This window comes from Urocampus carinirostris, chromosome 19, assembly GCF_059441175.1.
Source record: "Urocampus carinirostris isolate Australia breed hairy pipefish chromosome 19, RoL_Ucar_1.0, whole genome shotgun sequence".
Classification (NCBI taxonomy): Eukaryota; Metazoa; Chordata; class Actinopteri; order Syngnathiformes; family Syngnathidae; genus Urocampus; species Urocampus carinirostris.
This window is the reverse complement of record NC_142367.1, coordinates 21814354-21832600: the sequence shown is the minus strand read 5'-3', so window position 1 is coordinate 21832600 and position 18247 is coordinate 21814354. Positions and strand designations below refer to the sequence as shown.

Sequence of the window (18247 nt, the reverse complement as noted above, 5' to 3'; positions counted from 1 at the left end):
GCATAGTGAAAAACAAATTCCAAAAAAAGGTCATTTTATCATTATTTTTGGTCATTTTCTGACATGAGGATTCATTTTTGGTGAGAAAACCAGCAATTTCAGTACAGTGACGCTCGGCATGTGGATGAAGAGACTTGTAGTTTGAGACGGCCATATTACAAAAAATACATATTTTAAAAAATGATATGTTGATTAAATAACCTCCTGTTACATCCACATCTTAATCCAACTACATGGGTTGAAAAAAAGATTATATTTGTGCACATTAACAAAGCCTTACAATATGAGGACTAATCCTGCCGTATTTAGAAATAAATGCATACGTAACAACACTTCCACTTGACACGTTAGACCAGGGGTCAGCAATCTTTTCGGTGTGGAGTGCCACTTCCAAATTTCCCTGTAAATGAGTGTGCCACACCAAGATCAATGACTCGCACAACATTTTTTTTATATATCCGAAAGAGCTGTAATCTTACACCAGTCCGAATATACAACATGCATATACATTGAAATAACAGAACTGACCAATTTATATTCCATTATTCTTGTTCATAAATAAACTAAAAAATGAATGTAAGCAACATGTGGAGAGGCCTGTAAATATCCATGACTTCAACTTTTTACCAAAAGAATCAACCTGAATCAACCATTCTTCATCAAAAATGAACTACAATCAAAAACAAGTGATATGGACAGCGACCATACCATTCATCAATGAAATCTTATTGCAGAAAATATCAAAACTTGAAATAACCGCAACAATGCAGAAGGCTACTTAAACATAAGTGCAACAGAAATAACAGCTGATTTGGTCTCAGATATAAATGGTTTTCCGTACTTTGCTATGCAGTGAGCAATGTGATAACTTGCTTCAGTGGTGGTGTTTTTAGCAGTGACAGGTTTTTAGGGTCTCTGTTTGCCGTACCTGGACACGGCGTGTTTTAATATCTACGCCTTGAATTCATGTTTCGTCTCGTAATGACGTTCAACACTTGATGTGCGGGGTACAACGCTCTCGAGGCATAATGCACAAACAGCGCAGTCATTTTTTGCACAAGCCCCCAGTCGTCAGTCAAAGAACGATATTTTTCCGCTGAAGGAGCTGTCATTATTCATTCATTTATCTCGCGCCGGTGTTTTTGTGGCTCCTATTCTGCGAGTCGCTGTGCAGACACACACTCGCACACGGAGCAGAAGAGGAGGGGCACTACCGTAAAGCCTCTAAACAACACGGCGCGCTATTGAAAATGTCTACATTTCAGGTAAAAGTGCGCATTTTTGAAAAATAATCATTTTTTTGCCGTGTGCCACTGCTGTCACGCGTGTCATAGGTTGCTGACCCCTGCGTTAGACTAAAACTTTTCTCCAATTCAAAACGCCAAACCGATTTATTTTTTGTTTTGTTTTTTTAAATCCCAATGACAAAAATCCTTGTTTAAGACTAGTATTTTATCCTACACCTGCTTAATTTAGAATATAATATACCTTTATTGTCATTGTTACAACATGGGAACGAAATTGGACGTGGCACTCCAGTCCACATTTTACTGTGAGGATAAGGAAAACAAAGAGATAAAGGAACAAAGAAGCACTTGTGCTGCATTCCAAAAAAAAATCAGATTTCTCCCACTCGGATGGTACCAGATCCGACCCCAAAGCGTTTCAAGCGAATGTAGACTACAAAGATGGCTGATCGCGATAAGTTGTTCTTTATTTTGCTCAGTTAAAAACATTTGGACCTCCAGCAATTGGCCTTCCCTCAAATGCTCAAATTGTTGAAGAAAAACGACAGCTAAGGTCAATAGCACACCGATAAATATGTTTTTAGAATCGTGTAAATTTAGTTTAACCACTCACCGCGTGTTTGTCGAGTCAGGTTAGATTGAAGAAACTCGAAGTCGGGGTACGAATTTTTTCTCCGACAAGGACCATCTACCTCTAGTGTCGTTTTAATATTTTCCTGGTCGCAGGTAGATAGATAAAGATAGATACTTTATTCATCCCCGTAGGGAAATTCACACAGGTTGGAAAACTCCTACTTTTCTGGAATGCAGCATGATATTTTTGCCTGAATAAACCACTAAAATGAAAGGATTACATTTCCATTTTGGTAAAACTTTGCCACATCCGGATTTAAACAAACAAAAATGAATATTTTGGATTCTGACTGATTGTTTCGCGCTAAAAACCGGAGGTAACGCTTTTTAATTATCAAAAGGTTGACCTGTATGTAAACACATACATAGCTACAAACATATAAAATATGATCAACCTACAACACAAAAATAAATTGTGCAATACCTAAATATTTGATATAAATGTATTTACGTAGTTTGTCATCTGCTTTGTCATTCATTTCATATTTTATGTATTTTGTCATGCATTGTGTTGTTTATTTCGTCAAAACAAATTGTTCGAATAAGGATGTGGCCCCAGTTGCCTTCGATTTTCACCTAATGGTTAGTCAGTGATTAAGGAATCGGCTACAACACTATATCAACCAATCGGTGAAAAGCTCAGACAGTTTTACACCCTCATATGAAATAACGTTTTGTTTTGAAGAAAAAAAAAGACAAAATACATAAATATACTAATAAATTGAATTTATGTCATAAATTTAGGTATAACTTGATTTACGTGTGCATTAAGTGATAGGCAGATATTTGTAGGTATTCATCTATTCATACTGGTGCCAATGACAGGTCTAGGAACCATCAGAAGTGGAGAAAGCTGTCCAGAGATGCATCCTTAGTGGTGCCCCAGCGACCATCCGCGAACGTGAATTTTTCATACATTTGTTTCCAAAGATTGCAGCATTGGTCCTCTATCTACAAAGCCTGTATATCGGCAATATTCTGATCTTAATCTGATGGTCCTTCCATGTCAAAGCTCCATTTGCCTTAAGAGGTTCAAAGCTCTTCTTCCTTGATCAAATATTCAGGTAGTGTATGGAAATCTGTGGCGGACACAGTGAGCGGAACAGTCAAAGTGATGCCGACGTCCTCGGATGCCCCTGGAGAAGTGTCGTTGGATGGGGAAGGGTCCAAGGGAGTTGGAGACGGCAGCGGGTCGGTGTGAACAATGTTATTGTCGGATCGCGAGGAGTTTGCGTGCGTCCTTAGGTGCTTTCGTAGGTAGGCGGGGAACAGGAACGCTTTCCCACACTGGGAGCAGCAGTGCGATTTACTGCCCGAGTGGATCTTCCGGTGCTTGCGCAGGCCGGCCCGGTTGAGGAAGGTTTTACCGCAGCTGGTGCATTCATGAAGTCTCGGTTTGGGATGCAGTTTCTCGTGTTCCTGTAGCTCCGCCTCTCCCTGGAACACCGCCTGGCAGGTGGCGCAGGTGTGCAAACCGGCCGTTTTTACCGGCGCTTGCTCAGTGGTGTGGAGGTTCTCGTGCGTTAGGACTTCATCCCAAGTGCTGAAGGGGGCTTGGCAGCGACTGCAGGAGAACTGCTGTAGGCTCACCTGGTTGTCTGAGAAGCCAGCTTCCTCTATCGTCTTCTCCGGTTGATTCTGCTTCTTCTCCTGCTGGCTTTGCTGCTGCTGCTCCGCCAGATGAGTCCTCTCATGTTTTCGTAGGCTGGAGGACACCACGAACGACTTGAGGCACTCGCCGCACTTGAAAGGCCGTTCGCCGGAGTGCACACGGCGGTGCTTGTTGAGGCTAGAGCGCTCGGCAAAAGATTTGTCGCACTCGCTGCAGGAGAACGGCCGCAAACCCGTGTGCACCAGCATATGCCGTCGCAGGTCCCAAGATGCCACAAAGGCCTTGTCGCAGCTCTGACATTTGTACGGTCGCTCCCCAGAGTGGACCCGCTCGTGCACGGCCAAGTCGGCCGGCTGGCGGAACCTTTTGGAGCACTTGTCGCACGGGTAAGGCTTAAACCCCAAATGTGCTCGCTGGTGCCGCCGGAAACTAGACGGGTCGGAGAACATCTTGCCGCACTGCGGACACAGGAAGGGCTTCTCACCAGAGTGTGTGCGGAGGTGAGACTGATAAGACGAGAGCTGGGTGAAGCCTTTACCGCACTGCTCGCACTCGTACGGCTTTTTCTGAGAATGGATCCGCTGGTGGCAAACCAACGAGGACGAGCGGGAGAAGGCCTTGCCGCAGTCGGAGCACAAGAACGGTTTCTCCCCCGTGTGGGAGCGCTCGTGGTTCTTCAGGTCCTTCAGTTCCGTATAGGTTTTGCTGCACTCTTTGCAGGCGTACGGACGGTGGCCTTGGTGGTTCCGCCGGTGCTTGCGAAAAACGGAGGGGTCGGCGAAACTTTTACTGCACTCGCCACAGAAGTACGGTTTCTCGCCGGTGTGAGAACGCGTGTGGACTTTGAGTTTGGACAAAGTGGGGTAGCTTTTGGAGCACTGGCGGCAGGAGTAGGGCCGTTCGCCGTTGTGCTGCGTCATGTGAATGCGCAGGCAAATGGCTTGCATGAAGGTCTTGCCGCACTCTGTGCACACGAAAGGTTTCTCGCCCGTGTGAGAACGACTGTGGTTGCGCAGCTCGGTGGGCGTCTTATAGGCCTTGTGACAGTCGGGGCACTGGAAGGGCCGTTGCGCCGAGTGGGTGCTCTCGTGTTTGGACAGAAGAGCCTTGCTGGGGAAGCTCTTTTGGCACTGCGGGCACGAGTGGCGGTGCTCAGGATGCTCCTTGCCGTGTGCCGAGAGCTTGTGTTCTTGAAGCGCCAACGTGCTCTTGAAGGACTCTGCGCAGGATGAGCACTTGAAGGACGGTTTAGGTTTCGGGGGACGACCTCTGCCACGTTTCTTGACAGGCACCTCTGCCACCTCCTGTTGGCTGTCATCATCCTCCTGGATTTGCTCTGGAGGAGGCAGGCTGCCAGCTGGCGGCGAAGCCATCGTTCTGCCCGACAATAATTTAGACCAGGCTTTCCCAACCTTTATGGAATCGAGACATATATTTTAGATTAGCATGATAATCTGAAGAAAATTGCAGGGAGCTGCGATAAGCAAAATCTGTGAAGTTGAAGCCCTTTTTTATATCATACATCTAAATACAATGCATTGAAATTAAAGCAGAAACCTTTTAGAGCCCCATGCATTATTTTATCAATTAAAAGTACTGTATACTGTAATTAATCAACTTTTTGGGACTGCTGAACCAATCAGAATGCAGAACAATGCACAATCCATATCCACTGAACTGTGAAAAGTAAACTGCATTCACCAAATATCCAAAATTCTGACATGACTCAGATTTTGGATTAAATACTCTTTTTTTATTGTTTTTGTTTTTTACTTTGCTACAGAGGATGAATTGGTCCCGTTTTTAGGGGCTATTGTTCTTCCTTTGTTTCTCAAAAATGGTTGTTCTGAATGTCACTATAAATCACGACTTTATCTAAACATCATTATATTGGTAGTGCAAAAAGGGTCATTTTTTTCGATCAATTATCCACTGTATTGTAAATTTAAAATTATGTGGTGTATTCATCTCAGTTTTACAACATTGCTGGCTTGTAATCTTTGTGAACATTTTATTTGAGGCTTTCATATACAGTTTATGTAACAATCAAGACTTTCTTTGTTCCCATTGATACAAAACGTAGTAACATTGCACTCAAATTTAATTGGTTTGCATATCTTATCAACCCATATGGCTAGCATAGAAAAACAAAGCTGGTCGGCAATTAAAATACAGAATCGCCCAAAAAATACATTTTTAATGACAGCAGATTTTCGCAGTACAATAATAGCCGGTGGGTTTTATTCAATATTACAATCCACTCTCGTGATCTTAAGAGCTGTGCATTAAAAATAAATATAAATACAAATGACTGGCATTAGGACCTCAGGGACAAAATGCTAACCGCCTCTATAGTAGAGGAAGTCAGCGACGTAAACCCAGAATTTTTTATTATTTATTGTTGTTGCCCTGCACGTCAGAATGTGCTTAAAGTGTCATTCTTAAGGAGTAAATGTAACAGTGCAAATAAAATATAACACTATGAGCGTCTCGTGCCATCGTTAGCTGGTTTGCTAATTTAATTCCACTCAAAATGGCTGGCTTTAGGACCGACTGCACCCTTTTCGCTTGACTGCATCGTTTTCCCGTAGTAAACCTAAAGGCAGCTTATTTACAAGTTCAAAAAGTATTCACTTGTTAAAATATAATCATCAGATAGACTCACCTAGAGCTGGCCATTAATGGTATGGTATTCCATTAATGTCAAAATTCTGCCGATATTAAACGTGTCGTCATACCGCGTCGTCTGGTCGAGGGGTTGTCGGGATTTGTAGTTTCTAATGATGTGCTTTTCCCCATGGAATGGAATGCGTATTTCATTTCATAAATAATTGCTGAAAACTGATATTCTGTCTGAATACCCTTAATGCAGGTGCATAAATACTGTAAGCAGTGAAACAAATGAGAATTGTGGTAACACTTGCTGCCAGGGTGATCCACTGAGCCTTATTGTTTAGTCTGCACCTGCATTTGAAAATATCTGGTTTCAGGCACAAATATGACAAACTGCTCAGTAAAAATATGACCTTAAAGGTGCAGTTAGTTACTTCAAATATTCTATTTGCTGACCCGATATTCTGGCTGAAGTCATTGCAGTCTCTGTCAAGCTGCTACTGTGGCACGTGCACATATGTGTCTATCGTATACCCCCTCAAATAAACTCTTCCTTTTTTCATCTGTTTTAGGAACAATAATTTTTTTACTTTCACCATTTTCAACCTAATTTTTTTTTAGAATACAAAACAACATTGGTACAATATTTCATGTATTATTGCCTCGTATTCTAATCATTTTTTAAATTGAATTATTATCACGAACCCTTAAAAAAAGACATTTGGACATTTTTTTATTTGTTGACTCATTGTAATTTTTCATTTTGTCTGCCATTGTCATCCTGGTTTTCATTTCCATTTTCATATCCACCTTTATGTCAGGTAAGTTCGTTTTTTTGTTCCTTGCGTTATTCCATTACCAGTTTCGGATTTTCTAGTTTGGACTTTGTCAGGTTTGGTTTTTGTTTCTGATTTCTTGTTTGGACATTTTAGTTGTTTTGTGCCCACCCACTTGTTTGTTTATTACTTTTTTCCTATACCCTCCTAGTTTTTGAGTACCCCCAGCCTTCGGTTCCTGCCTCCCCCACATGGGTCCATCACCCCTAAAACGTAACATGATAACTCAAGAAACTCTGTGGAGATCAAAATGTCGTTTTTGAATGATGCAGGATATTTGGGCACATGTGTGTGGTGATAGGACACACTTGTGCCCAGTTCAAACCTCAGTTGGGACCCTCTGGTCGTAGGAGATGTGTATCGACATTTCTTTCTGTGTACATTGTTACAAAGAATGACAATACAAAGGAAATTATTATTATTATTATTATTAGACACTACTAACTACGCACTGCACCTTTAAATTCCTTGGCTGAAGAATTGTCAATTCACATCCTGTCAACAGAAACCTTGTTTGAAATGTTTTCATGCAAATTACTGTGCTTGTCAATTTATAAAGATTTCATATTATATTTAATATAGTCCATCTGAATTCGTAACGTACACACAAACACTTACTGAAAATTTTTCTCATCAATTTTTGCACAGTTTATTCTTTAAACAACCTAATGATAATTTGGAGCAAATACGATACATGAACAGAAATCTTACCTAAATAGATCCATGTAAACATTTTAGCCAACTTCTACTTGAAAATATTGTGGAAAGGAGGTATGCAAACATTTTAGAGCTTTAAAATGCAAAGCTATCACCCAATTCTGCCAGAAATTTGATTTAAAACACCAGCCAAGCGACACAATAAAATAGTTTATTTATGTTATATTTTATTAACAAAACAAACATTACCAAACTAGTTTCTTCACACCAATAACTTTTTTTCACTATATTGCTTTTAATATATTTTTTAATCAAATAAACCAGGAAAAATACCATCAGACACAAAAGACCGAAGACTTTTTAATTTTTTGTAGTTTATTTTATTTCTAAAAATAAATTACATTTCTGTGGGGAAGTGTTTAGCAGTTGCACATTTCCTGTTTCCTAGCAACGACCAGTGTGAAATCGGGGATGGAAGAAGACAGTGGAGACTGTGGATTTTGGTTAGCTTTTTCTTTCAAAATGAGCTCTTAAATTGATAAATGAGAAGCCAAACATTCCCTTGAACCATAACGTGGTCGACGTTGGACGTATTATATTTGGTGAGCCTGCAGAATTTGCGTTTCTTCTCTTTTTTGTTTGTTTTGCTAGCTAATTTGTTGCTAAAAGCTGGCGTTGGGACTGAATAGCTCTTCACATTCACCTGCACTTATTTTTAAGCTAGTTTTATTTAATAGTTTCTTTTAGCAAGTTTGCAATTACGCATTTTCTACGTTAATTTAACAACGGTGGAAGAAAATAGGAGAGTAAGTGCGTACAATATTTATTGACACAGCTGGTCTAATTAGGCTTCTAACGCAAATTGCCATTTGATGTGGTCGCAAAAGCTCACGTATTTTTAGGAGAGTTATTTTCAACCTTTTTTTGTTAAAAAGTACATGTTTTGATTATAATCAATTTTGAGGAACAGCTCCCATGATTAAAAAAAAGGAAATAAACATTCTCTGCCCCAAGTTTCGTTTTTCAACGTTGAAATCACCAAAAACAGTATAATTTAATCTAAGTTCACAATATCATGCTTTTGTAGTTTTATGTTGCAAATTACATTGCATATTACTGTATTTTATTGCAATGTGTATTCTGTGTAGCACTAGATACTCTATATAACACGCTACAGTGGGTATTAGCACGTCACATTGGTTATTTGTATATTGTATTCTTTTTGCTTTATTATTGTATTGTTCTCAGCACAGGAATGCTGCTGGAAATGTGAATTTCCCTGCGGAGATGAATAAAGTATCTATCTATCATTTTTAGAAAACAAGTATAAAAGTCAAGTCATGTTTATTTGTATAGACCAGGGGTGTCAAACTCATTTGAACTGGGGGGCCACACGATCGAACAAACATTCTGTCGGGGGCCGGACTAGTAGATTTAAAAGAAAGAAAAAGAGAGCGAAAGAAATAAGAGAAAGAGGGAGGGAAAAGGGGAGAGTTTGGGGCAAAGAAAGAAAAAGAGAGAGAGGGAGAGAGCGTGAGAAACAAAAGAGATAAAAAGTTGTGATAGAGGGGAAAAAAGAAAGGGAGAAGAAGAAAAATCCAAAGTGAAATAGAAAGACAGAAGGAGAGAAAAAAGAATAGAATGCGCGAAGGGTAGGAAGAGAAAAGAGAGAAAAAGAAAAAGGAAGTGAGAGCAAAATAAGTTAAAAAGACACAGAGAGAGAAAGAAACAAAGGAAGAGAAAAAGAGAGACAGAGAGTGGGAGAAAATGGGTGGAAGAGAGAGAGAGAAAGAAAAAAATAAATACAAGTACAGTGTCTTTGTTCGAGGCACCTGGCTTTGGCAACATCAAGTGGACATATTTCAACCTGCAGCGTGTTTTTCTCTTGCGCTTCTCTGAGTGTTGTCTGGCGGGCCGGATTTAATCCCTTAGCGGGCCTGATTTGGCCCGCGGGCCGCCTGTTTGACACCCGTGGTATAGACCCTTAATCACGAAGAGTCTAAATGGGCTGCACAGACCATAGATTATTGCAAACCACAGACTATTATGACACGATCCCCTCATCTAAAACCTACCTGAGGGCAAATAATACACAGATATTGTCAACATAAAATATAGGTTATTCATATTCTGTAGAATAGAAGTGTGTTTTAAGCTTAGATTTAAACATTTCCACTGAGGTTGCAGATCGAATCTCAGGGGGAAGAGCATTCCACAGCACTGGAATGGAGAACGCTCTCGAACTTGCGGATCTCTTCTTGGCTCTTGGGATCACTAGTAGACCAGCATTTTCAGAGCGAAGGCTCCAGACCGGAACCTAGTGGGAAATAAAATCTGAAAGATATGAGGGAGCAAGTCCATGCATGATTTTGTATCCTAATAATAATTTCCTAATTTCCTTTGTATTGTCATTCTTTGTAACAATGTACACAGAACGAAATGTCGATACACCTGACCCGTTGTAGCGAGTCGATGCAGCCGCAGCCAACAGAGGGCGCCGCCATTATACCAATTAGGTATGTCTCGGCCGAGGCGCCAACCAGCGACCTCCCAGTCTCAAAGCGGGCACACTACCATCTACCAACGGAACCTTGAAATCACATCTTAAGCTAACAGGGAGCCAATGCAGGTTAGCTAAAATCTGGGCCATGTGATCATACTTTCTTGTCTTAGTTAAAATCCTCGCTGCAGCATTTTGTACCAGCTGAAGGCTCTTGATTTTGGACTTTGGGAGACTAGAGAGTAGTGCATTACAGTAATCGAGACGGTAACAAGCGCATGAATTGTAATCTCAGCATCCGACTGAGACAGAATAGCAATAGAATTTTAGCAATGTTGCGAAGATGGAAAAAAGCTGTTCTAGTAACATTCTGAACGTGTGTTTGAAAGGAAAACTAAATTTTTGACCACGTCTCTCCGGGTGATATTACATTTGTCAATATTCAGAGCAGTTTTTGAGAACATGTCACGGCATTTAGATGGCCCTATAACTAACATTTCAGTCTTTTCAGAGTTAAGGCGCAAGAAGTTGAGTGACATCCATTCTTTTATCTTAGTGAGGCAGGCCTCCAAGTTTCCACAGTTTAGTGTGGCAGATTCCTCCATCGGAAGATATAGTTAAGTGTCATCTGCGTAGCAATGAAAACTGATATTATACTTGCGAATAATATCACCTAAGTTTTTAACTGGTACAACATTTTTAACTTCCTTTAGGGTAAGAAAATAGTATCTACTTAGCAAAAGTTCCTGCAGGTTAAACAACATTTTTCAATACAAAATTAGTTAACTGAAAAGAAATCGGAAAAGTATGTATTATAGCTCTTATTGTACTTGTAAAACAAATACAGGTAAAATATTCAAATGTCAATACTACCTTTATTTTCTTATAAAATAAGAAAAATTATACTTCAACCTCAAGGAACTCGGTGTTTGTGATCTGAGGTTATTTCTAACAACATTGTTGCCCCTTTCAGTTTTCTTTTTCTTTATTTTGTATTCCTCAAGAAAACATTGATAACAGCTAATTTTGACAATAGGTATTTCCTCCACCTCCAATCAATTTGCAAAATCTGTGAATGTTTTACTTCCTTACATTTCTCAATCATGACCTTAGGAACTTGAGACACGACACCAAACACAATGTTCAATTTTATTTTACAACTTTCTACATACACCAGAAAAGGGCTTGTGGCAAACACTGTGTGAGGAACACTGCTCTAGTACTTTAAAAAATAATGTCTGGTTAATTTCCGCTAGAGAGATTTCCTACATTAGTATTTTGTAAGAATGATTAAAGTGAATAATGAATATAATACAATTAATAAGCACTAATTAATTCTGTCTTGCTCCCCTTTCTCCTACAGGCTTGATCAATTTCTACCCTATGACCTTCTAGACTCTGATCAAAAACAACTGTTATTTATTGTGTATAGACAAAAAAAACATCTTGTGTATTTCCCTCCTGCATATAACTCATACCCAGGACTGTCGTATTCCTTGTCATTATCACGTCTTTGCTCAACTCTGCAAAGACAATACGATTTCAGTTCAAACTGTCCCAGCTGTCGTATCAAGACATGGCTACACTAGTCGAGCACACGAATGATCATTGGGGCAAGAAGAAGAGAGCAAATTCATATGTGACAAATGCGGACGTGGTTACCAACATGCCGGCAGTCTCACCAATCACAAAAAGGCTCACATCGTGGGATCATTTGCGTGCCACTTGCGGCAAAGAGAACTCAAATGCCCTGGCTTTGAAGAGTCACTTGATGAGTCACACAGCACGCAAAAAATACTCTTGTTCGTAATGTGGGAAAGCTTTCCGCCTGGCAACGCAATGTGCTGCTCATGAGCGGCATCACCATTCCTCACAGGATGAAGACCTGCATGAAATTTCAAATAATCATTGGAACGGCCAGCCAACTCAAACGGAAAAATATCACAAAATGAAGATTTACTCCCCGCAGTTTGACATTGCCGTTTAAATGCAGCCTGTGCGACAAAGACATACATTCACCTTCGAAGCTTAAGCCATCACAGGAAGACTCCTCAGTTGGGGATGTTTCAGTGCGCTGTGTGTTTCAAACTCTTCAACAATATGGCGGCGCTCTACAGCCACCAGCGGACCCTCAAGGTCATGAACTCAGCAACCGGTTTTTACTCCAAATCCACACAAAAACAGTTTTCCCCCAAAAGTCCTATCAATTTCTGCCATTTATGTCAGGTTGTGTTCCCAAGTGATGAGGAGTTCAAGGAGAAAATCCAAATGCATGACTCTTCATCCCCTTTCTTTTGCCTTCAAGACAACACATCAAAGAGTAACACATAAAAATACAACATCACCTCACCGAAATCACATTTTTATCCAGGACATTTAAATCATGCTCCTTTGCCGTCAGTCGATAATCATCCAGGTTGTCATCAGCTGCATGCATTTGTTAGCACAAGCAGTCACTGGTATTCAAATGGCTGACGGATTCTAGCACATTCTTCCAATTGCTCTCAGGGAGGAACTGCATTAATTAAATCCCAACATTCTCAAATCTCTAGATGCACCCAAAACCGTCAAGCTTTTGTCTGATTCTGATGCCGCCCCTTCAGGTGTCAGGTATACGGAAAGAGTTACCTTGACTCTGGCAGCCTCATCAACCACAAACGTTCGCATCAGTTAGGAGTTTACGAATTCTCTGCAGAAAGAGGTATCCCACTTGGCTGCGCTCAAGAGTCACAAATTCTCTTCCAACCATAACACAGGAGAGGGACAATGGTTTGCCTCTAAAACATTTTCACCAGTCAGCCATCACCAACCGGATGATACCACTCACCTTTTGATTGGGATGGATCAGGACAATGACAGTGTTAGCCGCAATGGTCATGACTCGAGCACAATGCTACCTCACGCTCAACACTCGGCACAGAGGCACATGTGCGTTGACTGCAGGGGCATTTTTGCAGACGTCACCGGAATCAGGGAATACATGTGCCCCCTGGTCCAACAGCAGCACACGAGCCAGGCCCACAACGGGAACTTATTTCCCTATGCTGCAAATTAGGAGACTTTATTTAAGCAAAGCTTTCAAGGAATTAAGAGCAGCAACCAGCTGAGCAACTGCGATCTTTTCCAGTACTCCATTTGTGGAAACTTCTATAGCAGCAGGCAGTCTCTCAGGAGCCAACTCAGAGGACACACACAGTCGCACAGTGCTGCCAGCAGCTTGGGACCCTTGTCCTTGTTTTCTCTCAGGAGGAGGCTGGGGACAAGCAGCTGGTGGAGATGATGATCTGCAGTACCTGTAGGGAGACTTAACCACCCATCAGCTTGTGCATGTAAAGCACCTAGACAAAGTCGCCGTCGGTTAGAGCAAAGGGCCTGGAAACGAGACGAAAAGTATCATCTGCGCCTGCTGTGGAGTTCTACCATATCATATGAAGAGCCACAACTGCAATGCAGCAAAAAAACAAAGAAAAAAGAGGAGTATCAATTAGCAACAACGGAGGAAAAAGCAAAGAATTTGCAGAATGAGTATCAGTGCAAACACCACGTTGAGGACCGTCAGCACAGATGCGATCAGTGCGGCCGCTCGTATAGACACTCGGGCTCCCTCCTCAACCACAAAAAGTCCCACAAAACAGGCGTGTTCAAGTGTAGCGTGTGCCAGAAATACTTCTACAACATGCAGGCCCTTAAAAACCACGAGCAGTCCCACTTTGATGTTAAGAGGTAAAACACATGTACTTTACAAGTGTGACAAATTAGCATTAATGGCATTCGGGAGTGTTTAATGTTTTTCGTATTCAGAAAAAAAAGCTGAGGTTATGTGTTGTGGTATGGTAGTAATCGGAGTTTCTAGGGAAAATTTGTCCTGGCCCAGGGAGAGTTGTGGACAAGGATTGAAAGAAATAAAGTCTATTGATTATATGATACATATTGATCATCGGCAGCTCTCTGCCCAGTCTAGAAAACATTGCTAATTTTGTTGCACTTATTTTCATTGTACTATGGTTACAATGCATTATTCTTTATTGCATTATTTTTATTATAGCTTGGGCCAGTTTTTCTAAGCAATATGTTGTAATTTTTATTATTATTATTTTTCCTATTCATCCCAAGTTTATCTTTTTTATCTAAGTATTTATATTACATGTCTTACCCTGAAGTGCCATGTGTAATCTTGTTGCATACAATGTTTCACAGCATTGATATCAATCACAATAAAGACAATTGTAATTCTATAGATCGATACAGCAATCATTTTGATCCTTATTACCCGATTGATGATCCATTTGGCTCTGCCAATAATCAATATTTTTAACTGTCAGCTGCTATATACCGGTAATGATTTTTGGCTTATGGAGCAATAACTCTGCAAAGTCACTAATTTGCATATGTCCTTAGGAAAACTAAGAAATATACATGTTTCTCCCCTCTAGGCATACTTGACGCAAGTGCGGCACAGCCTTCAAAATGCAGAAACAACTTTTGATCAACCTTAGGAGGCACAAGGAGAACCGATCCAAGGTCCAAAAGCTAAACCACCAGATGCAGGCCCACATGCAGTTGAACAACTTGGAACTTGAGGATGACTGGCAAGCACAACTGACTTGAGGCTGCCGTTAAATCAGAACCCTTGGGCGACAGGCGGCCCGATGTGGGCAAGCAGTGCGGTCGGACGTATCGTCAAGCCGGGAGTCTGGTCAACCACAAAACAGGCCAGTATTATTGTTTCATATGCAATAAGGCTTACTCTAATCAGCTGGTTATGAAAAACCACAAGCGTGCACCCGCTTCAATATCCAAAAGCACCCTTGCCAAAAGTGCGGCACAGGCTTCCGAGGAAGATGGCAACTTTTGACTCACGTCTGCGTAGGTTCTGGTGAGGTTGCAACGTCTGACACTTTCAAATGCCAACACTGGAAACGGACGTTTCCTTCCAGCGACCAACTGGCGGGCCACACCTGCGCCAAAGGCAAGTAGGAGCGGATGGTCTTGTGCAACATTTGCCACCGCAGTTATGGACACGCCGCCAGAATCCTCAAGCACAAGATGGGACAATTATCCTGCGCCTTCTGCTCCAAGACCTTCCCCGACCCAATGATGCTGGGCAATCACACTCGCCTCCACACACAGAAGTAGTAGTTTGTGTGTCTGATGTGCGGGAAGGCCTTCCGCCTTTCCAGCATCCTGCACAGCCATCAGAAGATCCACGACCGGACAGACGGACACTTCAGCTCTTTGGCATGGGGAAAAAGTTTTCAAGGAATCTCAGGAGTCAAAAGGCACCGCTGCTGGAGGGTTTTGTGAGAGGAAGCGATGTCGCCGGGCGGCAGTTAGGACAGGTGCTTCACGTGAGTTCTTCTTACTTATTAGTGCTTACCTTGATTTGTTTGCATCTTGTTACTGACCAATGATGATAGTCTGATGGACATAATACTGTACTGATAAAAATGGTATCTGTGACTTCTAGCAATCAGTAGCAGGTTAAAATGTATTTTTGAAGTCTGTAGCGGTCTCTGGTAAAGACTGTTCCAAAGTAATTCCGTCAAGTAAGACAATATCGTTGGTTCTAGCTGCCATTTATAGACCATGTCATGTATGTTAACAAAGGTTCTACTCTAAGGTGCTTCCAGGTGGCAAAAGAGTGTGTTAAAGTTTAAGACGCTAATTTGAGTAACAGAAAAAGGTTTGTTTTGTTTTTTTAGACCAGTGTTTTTTCAACCAGAATGCCGGGGCACATTAGTATGGCGTGAGAACTTTTCCAGTGTTCTGCAGGGAATCTCAAAATTTTGTCTTTGTAAAAAGGCAAACAATGGATCTTTTCTTTCTTCCATTGATCAGCCAAGTACAGTAACTGGAACATTCATCCATGTCAGTAGATGGCAGCAGATTACAATTTTTGTTTTTATTATACAAATTATCTGCTCATGAACCGGCCTAAAATTGCACTACAAGAACAAATTCAATTATTTTAATAATTTTCTTATTTTGGGGGGGAAAAAAAGAAAAAAAAAATGGTCAGAATCTCTAGTGAAACGTGTTTTGGTCCCACTAGCAGATCACTTATTCTCATTGTATCCTTTTTCTTATTTTCTGTATAAAACAGGATGAAATATACAGCATCCTTCTCCTGCAGCGCCTGCCTCTAGGAATTTACCACCCTGACGGCCCTCGAGAAACATCAGTGGCCGGAATTCGGCAAAGCTTTCGGTGTGTCCACATAGCCCATTTTTCACCGCAGAATCCACAGCAAGGAGAAACCATTCGGCTGCACCACACGTGAAAATAGCTTCTCCAGTAAGTCCAACCTAAGGCACCATGAGAAATTGCACCAGAACCACCACAGTTACAAAAACACCTGTTTTAGCTTAGATGCTAACTTCATAGATTTAGAAATGGGCTCTTTGCTTTGAAGTCTTGGGCTGCACTCACCTCAAAGAGCATCTCATTACTGAATGTTTCCTCTTTTTTTTTTTAAACAAGCAAAGTGGCTCCGTTTGAAGGGACACTGTTCATTATTTAGCAGTTTGTAATGGTAAAAAGAAACCATAGTGATTTAAATATGTTTATATATATATTTTTTTTTTAATTTCTCGCAGTTCGAATAATTTGTATTCCTTTTAACATAATGTGAGCCTCACTGAGAGGGAGTTGACATGATTGTCCTCCATCTTGCTGCTACATGTATCTGAAAAAAAATGGGAAAAGGCAGGTCCAAAAATTAAGAAATATGGTGTGGCGTTGGTCACTTTGAGTTCCTGTATTTTGTATTAACCTTGAATTTTTAGCGTTTTCCATTGCAGTACACGGTAGAGTGACATCTAATAGTTAAATATCACACACTGTCCCTTTACGCTAAAACTGCCTGTGTCAGGAAATTTTTAACTATACAGCATTGCCGCCCCCAGTAAAAAAATAAGTTTGGGATCTAAGAAATAGACCAAGTCTGAAGTTTTAGGTACAGCTTTTTAGTTTTTCAATGCTCGGATTTGTGATCTCAAAACTGCAGAAGCATTAGGGCTGCTTTCTAAAATCTCAAAGTTTAGCACCTTGAAGTTTTTTTGTGGGAAAACTGCTCAAGGCACAAACCTTGTTTGGAAAAATAAAACAAATACTTCATCTAGTCAGTGTGAAGCTCACTCGAAGTGATATAGTCTACTAAAGCTTTTCTACACACTGGTAAAATAATAGTAAATATTTTCCTAAGTAACATGGTATGCTAGAAACAACATGGTCTTGAATGACTGTATTCATATGTTGAATGTTGTCTTTTCTAACCCTGTTCAAATTCGTTTTTGTCTGGTATTGTTGCCTGACTTTCATAGCACTTACATATTTATCTAGTCTTTTTTTTTTCCTCCTTGGTTCACTTCCATCGGATTATCCTTTGCAACAGTCGTAATGCAGACTTTTATGTATTGACTCACTTCTGTCGTAACTCTCCGATTTGATTTCTTCTGTTTCTGCATGGTCTTGTTCTTTTGTAAAAATGTTGATGTTATGACCCCTTCAATTATGAAGGTTTCAAATTTCATCTGACCCTTCTATTTTTCTATTTACATCCACTTGTGTATAAGTTTCATCTCATCTCATCAGCCGTACCGCTTATCCTCAGTAGGGTCGCGGGGGTGCTGGAGCCCATCCCAGCCATCTCCGGGCAGTGGGCAGGGGACACCCTGAACTGGTTGCCAGCCAATCGCAGGGCACACAGGGACAGACAACTCATTCGCTCATTCACACCTAGGGACAATTCGGACCGGCCAATTCACCTGAAATGCGGGAGGAAACCGGAGTGCCCGGAGGAAACCCACGCAAGCACGGGGAGTGTATAAGTTTTTTTTCCCCAATTATTTTACCACTTTCCCGTGGCTTGTCCTCACATTTCGACTGGGATTTGCTTTGCCTTATTTCCCTGTGCTCCTAAATCTCTCTAACTCTGGGCACCAATTTCCTGCCCCCTTGTTGTGAAAACAGTATTCTTACCACTAAGTGTTACCAATTTAATTCCAAACAATGCGTTTGGAACGTAATACTATTTGCACACACCGGAGATAAAAGGCTTTGTGTGGATCCTACATGTGAGTTTTATTTCAGATTCCAAGTAATCACTTTCTGAGTTAAGCTAGGTTAGGGTCACAATTTTAAGTAAAAG

General features: G+C 41.0%; 1 protein-coding gene and 1 pseudogene across 2 annotated transcripts; one reads left to right on the top strand and one right to left on the bottom strand.

Moving 5' to 3' along the window:
* Positions 1 to 581: 581 nt before the first annotated feature.
* Positions 582 to 6223, bottom strand: znf668 (zinc finger protein 668). The gene is made up of 2 exons (XM_088324099.1): positions 6158 to 6223; positions 582 to 4904 (listed from the first exon to the last, which is right to left on the bottom strand). The coding sequence occupies exon 2, from the start codon at positions 4863 to 4865 to the stop codon at positions 2913 to 2915; it is 1953 nt and encodes a 650-aa protein (XP_088180225.1). The 5' UTR covers positions 4866 to 4904; positions 6158 to 6223; the 3' UTR covers positions 582 to 2912.
* A 1846-nt stretch (positions 6224 to 8069) lies between these two features.
* znf646 (zinc finger protein 646) lies at positions 8070 to 17635 on the top strand (annotated as a pseudogene). The gene is made up of 6 exons (XR_015848166.1): positions 8070 to 8101; positions 11581 to 12418; positions 12695 to 13821; positions 14532 to 15398; positions 16154 to 16169; positions 16245 to 17635. The product of XR_015848166.1 is annotated as a zinc finger protein 646 (transcript).
* The last annotated feature ends 612 nt before the right edge of the window (positions 17636 to 18247 follow it).